Source organism: Rhea americana, unplaced genomic scaffold, assembly GCF_003343005.1.
Source record: "Rhea americana isolate MKP2758 unplaced genomic scaffold, rheAme1 scaffold_9, whole genome shotgun sequence".
Taxonomy (NCBI): Eukaryota; Metazoa; Chordata; class Aves; order Rheiformes; family Rheidae; genus Rhea; species Rhea americana.
Window position 1 is genome coordinate 8,031,383 of NW_028187088.1, and position 10,178 is coordinate 8,041,560.

The 10,178-nt window shown below is 36.8% G+C and overlaps 1 protein-coding gene across 2 annotated transcripts in view; it reads right to left on the reverse strand.

Moving 5' to 3' along the window:
• Positions 1-10,178, reverse strand: part of IPO8 (importin 8) — a 45,709-nt gene that overhangs the window by 35,134 nt on the left and 397 nt on the right. For both annotated transcript variants that reach the window (XM_085324153.1, XM_085324152.1), the window contains exon 2: positions 1,959-2,040. In XM_085324153.1, the coding sequence (XP_085180279.1) occupies positions 1,959-2,040 (82 nt within the window). The remainder of the gene's footprint in view (positions 1-1,958; positions 2,041-10,178) is intronic.

Consider the following 10,178-nt stretch of genomic DNA (forward strand, 5'->3'; position numbering starts at 1 on the left):
GTTTTTTCATCATTACAGACATCAGGCTTAAGTGTTTCGTATTAAACAGAATAGGGCAGTATTTCTGTCAACTTCTATTGGGATATATTCTTCATTGCAACAGTCTTGCATGTGGACATAATATTCTATCATTCTAGACAAGCAAACAAAAATCTACTTATCTACATTTTTACTCACCTTCACAATAACTACTCAGACTCAGTAAGTGAAGTTTTGGAAGGCTCATTTAAACAAATCATAGCACACACAGATAGGACATTTTGCCTGGGGAAATGCCCAGTTTGAAACTGGCACACAGCCTACCTTCTATTCAGACAGAAATGTTTGTTGTAAATTCTCTAAGCTTTATCTCAATATTAGGATTTCCCATAATCCTTTTGAATTGTTCCTGACTATCTCACATGCAACACTATGAAAAAAAAAGTTAATCTTCAACTGAAAGTAAGCAGCATTTATGCCTCAAAATACTAAAATGCCTGTAGATTTTTTGAGCAAATATAAGAAACATGGTGTAAGATATTAAAGGATTGTTCATAAAAAACTGTTATCCCTTTACTCTTTTGGTTGATTACTTACAAGGGACTTACTTAAAGTACAAATAAGATATCCTTGGGCATAATCATTCTTCTTGGTTATGATAAACTACAGAGTACGAAAACATGTAGTTCGTTTGTAAAATATTTTATAGGAGAAAGAGAAAAAACAGTTCTTTTTCTATGACATGCCAGAATATTCAGACAAAAGCCAAGTTCAGGAAGACCAGCCCAGGATTTTAATATACTTTATCCACAGATCATGATGGTGTACAAATTCTTGGCATTTTGCAAAATCCCAGTGAAATCTATTGAATTACAAATTCAGTTTAAATGTGCTTTTCTATTTTACACCTTCGCTCAGTTAAAATGCTGAATTATGTTCTATATACTTGCYGAATTTTTAATGAATGATACTAAAATAAGATTATTATTATTTCATCATTTTATTTTTACTATTTTATGAAAATGAATTCTGGATTAAGCATCAAACTTTACCCTAGAATGGTTTAACAATGCCATCCAAAGTTGGATTTTCTTTGATAATATACATGAGAGCATGACAAACAGCATATGTCAGCATGCTTTAACACACTCAGGGGATTAATCTATCACAGAAAAAACAGTGCTTCTACGGGAAATGCTTTTCCATAGGATAGAACTGTGAATGCAGCAATATTCACCTTCTTCAAAAAGCTGAATATTTTCTATATCTGTAAAAAATATTGCATAGGAGTAGTTAAAATAGATTATGAGAATTTAGAATCTGATCCTACACTAATGCATGTCCTAAAGTTAACAATATCTCCACACCTGACATCACACATACTGTTAGGCAATCTTTCTAGAGGTGCTCAGACTGTAAGTTTATGACTTACTTTTGATGTGGCCTTCCTTCATATCTACTTTTGTGAGTGGACACCATAGATACTAACTAAGCATACTTGGGTACTCTTGACCTATAAACTATGTTTTCCTTTTTAAAACACTTCCACTTTTCTAGGAAAAAGGATTCAAACAGAAAAACATTCATTCAAGAGATCCACTTTTTTCTTTCTTTCTTTTTTTTTTTAAACACCTTGGCCTCTTAGCTTTGTCACTGTTCCTGAGAAGAAAGCAGAATATTTAAGGCTCCCTGGATACTCAGTTTTGACCAGAAATCATTCTCCTTAATATTATAGTAATCTAGTAGGCATCACTACAAACACAGGGAAGCCAAAGCAAAACTCTACCCCATACCCATGGTTTTATCTGACTTTTATATAGGAAAGAAATTATGTAGAAAAGTTGCCCTGCTGAATCTTTAAATTTCCATGGTCAGAACAAACATGAAGTTGCTTACATCACACCAGCTCAATACTCTGTTGTAATAACAAACAGACTGACATTATATTCAAATAAAATGAAACAAGAATTTTAGCTCACCTGCTTGACGTACTGGAAATTCAACTTGATCCGATACTATGATTTGCAGTAGACTTGGAGCAAAATTGATGATCTTATAGGACTGAAATACATACAAAACAGTTAGCAAATCACTGTATTTGAAGAGGACTGTATTACTAAAAGCTGAATAAGAAGTACAAACTATGAATTTCACATCGTGTCTCTGACATTCCTTGTGAAGTATGAAAGAAAGGTTCTGGAGCTTAGATTTTCCAAATCAGCAGCCTTCCATATAATTACTTGTAAAAATGGAGCGTATAATGGCACACACATGGAAGAAGTAACATGGCAAAGCACTCTAGTAAGAGATTAACAATAATAAATATTTAAATAATTCTTACCATGCATAATGAGAAGTACTATAGATCTGTCTTTGAATTATTTAACTTTGCTTAAATAAATTAAATGGATATTGACTCATTTCATCAATGACTCATTTCTTCATGAAATTGATTATGGTTTAATAGAAATAATGAATTTTGAAAAGCTTTTAAAAAATTTTAAATTATTTTCATGTATAAATAGCATCTACATGAGCCATGTGCTATCCAGCTATTTTTTTAAACTAACTGAATGTATAGTACMTGATAATAGAAAAAATTAAAATTGGGGAAATATAGCAGAATAACCATTTTTGATTAAAACCAAGTGTAGACAGATAACTTTTCAAAATCCCTAACTTTCCTGGGAACTTTTCAAACACTGCATCAGCTGCACAGCTGAAAAAATTCAAGAGAAAGTAACACTCACTGAACTTCCGAGCAAAGCATGCCAGATTTAAAAGATGTGAAAATCTGACAGTATTATACTGCTGTCGCTCAACAGGGGTCCTCCTATGTGAAGGATCGTTGACTCAGCATGGTGCAGCTACTACTAAGCTTTGGCAACATCAGTAGTTACTAGTAGGTCAGATCTGTCATCGTTTAGATCCATGAGCTTGATGTTCAAAGACAGATGTTTCTTGGGGGCTAGATGGCAGACATTTTCTTTATTTCACCTTTTATAGTATTTCTTTTCAACCAGATAAGGTCTGGCAGCTCTTTGGTTATTTCCAGAGTTGCACTTTATAGTATACTGTATCTTTCACATCCAAAAGCTGCAAAATAAGTATGCTCTTCATGTGCTGAATTCCTTTACATAGTAAGAGAAAATTACATAGCTTTCATGATGACCTAAGTCTAACAGCTGCAACACAACTCTAGCATCCAGTAATTTGCCAAATCACTTAACTTTCTGGCCCTCATTTTACTCATTGTAATGACAAYGTAATTCTAACCTACTTCGTGCTCATTTATGTTTACAGATCAATCTGAGATCCCAGATAAAAGCAGTAATGGCAGATCAAAAGCATACTCTCCTAAAATTCCCTTCACTGTAAACTTTAGTTACTTATAAACACTGCTCAAAATAAAATAAAAGTTGTAATAGAAAGCACAGAAAATCCATTTATCTAGGGATGCACTGAAATATTAACTTTCAAAAATCAAGTGGTTGAAGCATACTRGATTTCAAAGACCATCTTTTAATCAAGTATACTGGAGTCCAAAGTCTGTCCTTCAATCTTTACAGGGCAGAATCTCTACAGCATTGGTACATTCGTTGGTGCGTTCAAACCCACAGGTCTGAGGTATGCCCTAGCAGTCTCCAACACTCTATGCAACTTACAGAGACTTGAGGAAAGCACACAGAACCTCAGTAGTGCAGAAAACCAAAAATGTGTACAACCTATAACTATCCTTTTTTCTTCTAAGTGATGCCAACGTGCTGTCCTYAGATCCATTCTACACACAGCTTTTACTGCTGTAATTATATTACTATATTATTGGAAGTATATTATTTTTTTTTCTTTTTTCCTCCTGCAGTAATCCTACCACTATCACATTCAGGGTGAAAACAGCGATAGCAGTATAAATTATTCCTCCTTCTCTATGCAAAATGCTTTTACTGAATCTACATTAAAGACCCAGCTACTCCAAGGAGCTTTATTACTACCACTTGTGTTGGCAGACAACTGCTGTCCCTGAAATTTTTCCAGGATATACACACATATGGTTATTTGGCCTGCACAGTTTATCTTCTCAGCAAGCGCCTAGTGCAACAAAAGACACATTACACAGAAGATATGCAGAGTGTCACAGAGGAGGTCCCCTTCCTATCAGCACACTCTTAGGAGGGCTTGTTCATGAAACATTCRAAATACCAGCACCCCTAACGAGGTTGCAGGAGCACAGTATTAAATTCCCACTAAATTCTTATAATCCATGCTATTATCTTTACTTTTACATTATGATTTTTGACAATACCCTAATTTCCTCATTCAACCTATAATTCACATTTTCATATAGTATCACTTTCTATCATCTCATTATCAGAACYATGAATGTTGTTTAGATCAGAGTTTGTGTATCCATTTCAGAAACAAGACACCTGATTCTTTTATACTTGTGAAGCTAAAATACCACAGTGCTCATTTCTGCAGCACCAACCCAGTCAGGAAAACTACCCACTGTTTGCAATTTTCAGAAYAGAGGACTTTGCAAAAAGCTGTATGCAGCAACATTTTTCCCATACCAGCACATTCTCATTGATTTAGTTGTCATGCTAATTGTGAACTTGGGATTTATCCTATCCCTCCCTTGCTTATGAAACCATGTAACAGGCATCTGGGCAATAGCAGCTAAAGCTGTAAGTATCCTGTGAGCAGGTGCAGAACAACTGTCAAATGTGCATCATGTAAAATGAAAAGACAAGGAAGAGATCTCAGAGCTGGATGAGTTCAGTAAGAGAGTTATTTGTATTGTTATAGCTGCACACAAAATCATACATAGTATTTACAAACTGAGAACAGGAGCATTACCAGCCCCATGAAGGGAATGCAGAGCTAGCTGCTGATTTTCAAGAGCTGTACACAGGAGCCACAACAAGGCACCAGATGGCTRAAAAAAAGACCTTCAGCAGAACTCTGATAACACCCTATTTATCTAGCAGCACACTGCTTTGTATGAATTTGTAAATAAATCCATTTGTGTTGCATTTACATTTTAATGATTTGGTAAAACTTTCTATGAATGTTATGATCAATGGGGGCATGTTTATCTTGAAGGAAAAAGTGAATAAAAAATAAAAAAAAAACTTTGAAAAATAAATTTTTAAAGAACAAGATTATTTTAAAGCTGTGTAAAACACATACGGACTATTCTTGCATGAATCACAGACCTAAGTAGTTACATTAAAAAAAWTTTTTTTTAAGAAATCACATTTAATTTCCGTTAGAATTAAGATGAATGCATACAGCAATGCGTAAGTCTAGCAGCAAAGCTGGAAGAGGCGCACAGCTAAGCATTGAGAAGATATCACTGGGTATATTTAAAGCAACAACCAAGGAAATGAGAATGTCCCAGGTGTCTTGTTCCATCTGTGTTCACTGCCTCAGGATCTGTACACTGGAGCTATATGTTTCCCTGCACTCTGTTCTTCCTTTTGCCTTTGATCTAACATGCATTTCTTCCATTCCTCAACATCACAGCTGCACTCTTCAAAACACATCCTTTCGTGCCTATTTCCTCTTCCATTTGATCTCACATACAACAGATGCCATCCAAGAATGCCTCAGATGGGGTCACTGAAAAACAGCAAGATGAACACCATTACATGTAAACAACTAGAACACTGGGAAAGATGAGCAAGAAAAATACGTACAAAATTGGATCAAATGGCTCCCTAAATGGATCTCTCTAAAGTAAATACTTTTCAAAGCTATTTARATGTGGCTCCCAGAATATCATTCATTACATGCTACTAAACTTATTTCAATAAGTTGCATCTTGCTTGTTGCATCATCAAAAGCCTAAAGCAAGCAGCTACTCAGTAGTCACATTTGTCAGTGATCTTCCCACTACGGTAACAGCAACCACTTGGGCTGACTGAAGAATGGCATGGGAGGATGTTTCTTCCTCTGCAGGACAGCAATAACAAAACAAAGAGGAGTCTTCTATCCAGTTTTGCAAGCCAAGTCAGGACCATCTTTCTCTGTTGGCAGTAAACAATAATTCCTTCTTTTAAAACTCTGAATCAAGTATGACACCTAAAAAATGATTTTTCAGCTCCTGAATTAGAAAACCAAGGCACTATATTTTTGTTCATAAAGATAAATACACAGGGAAAAAAATGTAGCCTGGGTATCTAGGCAATTAACTGTTTGCAAAGATTATTTTAAGGCTYTCATGTATTGAATTGAGTTGAATGTTCTACTATCTGTTTTACTAAGCTTTATTTTCTGCTTGCTATGCATCAAAAATGTGTTACTTATAAATTCTATCAGTCTTTTTTACACTTGGGAATATTTTTGCAGTTGCTAATAGTATTCGCTCTTGTTTTTTACATTAACAATCATGGGCAGGTTGTTAAAATAAGCTAGTACTTCGAAAGGCACTTTCTTCTTTCCCTGCCTACATGCAAAACTACTCTTTTGGGAGGTGGAAAAAAGCACACAGTGTTTCCACACACACAGTGAAGATAAAGGTGCATAAGAACACTTACTCTAGCTTCCTTCTTCTGTGGGTTCTGTTGCTKAACTCCTCCAGTCTTGAATAAACTCTGCTTTCCACAGAATTTCTAACATGCAAGTCAATTTCCCCATCAAATTTGTCTTGAGTACGAATATCCGAGATTCCTTCCTCTTGGTAACATGAGATGTTTATTGAAACTTCCACAGTGGCCTTAAGATCCCTGACTATTATGATACCCAGCTCAGCAACGACGTGGAAGAAATRGAAGGAAGCCTAATTTTATTCTGGACTCTTCTGCTTTTTGACAGTCTTGTCAYACTTTCTCTTCTCCCAGCACTGCTTGCCAGTTCCTCTCAAAGCCAAATTCTGCAACTCCTTCTCAATGTTTGAACATACATCTGTATTTCTGCCATTGTGTTCATGCTGCCCCCTTTGCCACAGGCCAAAAAAAAATGTAGCAGGATGAGCTAATGAAGATTAACATAAAAAAATTGTAACAGTAATCCTATCTGAATTGAAATCAGAGATGACTTTGTATGTTCACATAACCAGACAGTAATACTCCATCATATTCCAAGAACTGATGCACAGAAGCAGTATTTAGCCATTAAAAATTTTTTTAAACAACAAAAAACCTAAAGTGCATGAGCCATACCAAAGAATAAAAGCCTATAACAGATATCAAAGAGGCATTATAGACAAGAATGTGTATGGAAATCCAGCATCTTTCTTTGACATGGTAACAGACTGTTCTAGTAAGTATAGTATGATTGATAAATGTGTTCCTAAACTGCAGACCAACTATGACGAGACAGAATTGAAGGAAAAAGAAGAAGAAGGAAAAAAAAAAAGATGGGGATGGAAAGATGCATACATTTAGAAAAATAACAGGTTAGCAGGGAAATGACAATGCTTATGCAATAGAGATTACTGATCTGACAGGAAATTACTACTCCAGTTTACCAAGAATCACATTTCAGATCAATTCCACACTTGCATCTGTGTTCAGGTCACTGAGAGAAGTGAAGTTATCTGATGACACAGAAGTTGCAGGCATCACTAGAGGGGAAAGATTAGAAAAATCCTACAAAGAACTGAATGATCTTTAGAACTAAAGCAACAGGAATGGAATGGAATAGAATAATAGGAAAAAGTACAAGGTCAGGCACTGAAGGACTAATAGGAATTCTTATTTCCACAGGAAAAAAAGGACCTAGACATATTAAGTGATAACAGATATACACACTTTTAACACAAAGGAGATAACTCATCTGATACATGCTAAAACTACATTTTCAGTAGCATTGGGCATGAGACTACCTAGAATGCTGTGAACAGATGACCAGATTTCACAAGAATGATTAATTCAAAGGGAAACAAGTGCAGAACAGAGCTGTGCTCTCATATAATTACATTTTTTAAATCCAATTTTATGATAAGGCAAAGGAAATATACCTTCTTGAAGCTAAGAAAGCATAGGCTAGTAGGCACCACAATTTTCAGTATTAATATGTCAGAATGGGCACCAATGACTACAGAAACCTCTTCTAGGTAACAGATAGGATTGGCACAAATAGACAAAYGGACCACAAAATTAATTAAGGTTGGAAAACGACATTCATTTCTAGCTATAGGAGAAAGAAAGTTCACAAACAACCTTCCAATAAAAATAATACAGGCAAAACAATAGCAATTTTTTAATGGAATCTTTATTCTGTTTCTGAATGAAGTTGGTGGATAATCTATAAAGTAAACAGCAAGTTCGTAAGTTTAGCTGCAACTTTTCACAGGGGCATAAACATACGGGACAGAACAACAGGTACTTTGAGATATGCTGGTGACATTTTGCAGGTAGGCAAGTTTTCATTCGCTTTAACTGCATTCAGCAGAGTTCAACATTTTAACCATATTAAAGGAGTCAGGACTATTTTAAGATTGTTGCTAAAGGACTTTCTGCACCAGTTCAAGCAATTAAGTGTCTACAYAGAGACTAGTACCAGTAGGTTCTGTACAGTGTGGGAAAATCCAGACYCTAACTGGATTCAAAATTGAAAGTAAGTGCACACTGTGTATGGGCTAACACAGGACAAGTTTCACCTCAATACTCTTCAGTGTATATCAGGGGCAGCACTGCTTTAGCTATTGTATAGAATACTGGTGACTCACTGTTTTGTTTAGCTAAGTGTTGTATTACCACTTCAAGCTTTTTTCTTTTTTTTTCTCCCCTCCTCCTCCCCCCTCCCCAAACAAAGTCAGAACAGCATCTGGATTCCAGTATTTGCAGGAACAGTTACATGTCAACACTATCATGAGACACATGGAAGTCTGACACATTGCTTTGAAGTCTTGCTTCAAAAGCACTGAAAGGCTGCAAGATGTCAAAGGCCCAAGATAGTGACATTCCCCAGAAAGAGTTTTGTTCCACTCATCCAAAAATTCATGTAAAATCCAACACTGCATTATATCAGTCAGACATACCACATTCCATTTAGCAACAGGAAGCCTATACAATGAGAGGTATGTCTTAATTTTGAGACTGATCATTAGAGAACAGAAAATGTGTCAACTATATTAAATAAAATCTCAATATCAAGCTGTTCTCAATAAATACATTTGCAATCTTGAAATTAAACATGGGTCTTTCACAAGGATGGCATTATCCATCACTGGCTTTAAAATATTGTACATATTGCGATTTCAAAACTCTTCCAAACTTCTCTTGAGCTTTGTAATACTGATTAGTGATGGTAAGATAACAACATTAGGAGTGGAACCCAGCAATCCGGACAGCTAGCTGCTTCTTTGTTCTAAGCCTGACAAACATGCAACAGTTTGTTGTTGTAGTTTTGATTCCTGTGCAAAAGGCTACTGACAGATACATTTATTTCCCCCTCAATCCTTAATACTAAAAATAAACACTCAGCTTTTTTTAATGTGAGGCTTTTACAAAGCAACTATGCCAAATAAAGAAAAAAGGCTTGCCTGTTCATCTAGCTGTTCCTTAGAGCATTCTCAATGCCCAACACTTAATCTATTGATTTAGTAAAGGAACTTGCCAACTACTGAAGTAAGGATTAGTTATATGCAATTCAGAAGGAGTTTTAAGTTGCCTGAATAAAAATTTAAGCCAGGGTAGCAAGCCTGAGGTAGCACAGACTCCAGAGAGCCAGTTCTGACCACTATGTTAACACATCGACAAAGTCCAAAGTTGAGTGAGTTCCTTTTCTTTTCCTAGTATGGTCTATCAGATTCCATGAAATTGTATGCATTAAGGTGTTAATAACGCCATGCAATAGAACATCGAGATTGCGGCCACCGTTTCGATGGGGCGCAAACACTGTATTAGCTGCGGGACATTGTGATGTGCCACCCGCAAAATTTTTTTTTTTTTTAAAAAAAAGCAGAATGTCTCACTAATATCTGACGCGTTTTCCCTCACGATTTTACGTAGCTGGCTGCTGCAGGGGGCAAGCCGGCGGCTGGCGGCGGCTCACACCGGGCCGCCTCCCCGCCGGCCGCTCCCAGGCGCCGCGTGGGACCGCGGGCAGCCGCCACAGCCGCCGGCCGTGCAAAAGGGGGCCCCGCACCGCACCGCCCAGCAGCCGCAGCCCGCCGGGCAGACCGTTGACAGCCCGCCCGGCAGCAGTTAACGGCTCCAACGGCTGCTTCAGCCGGCGCGGCCCCCCACGGG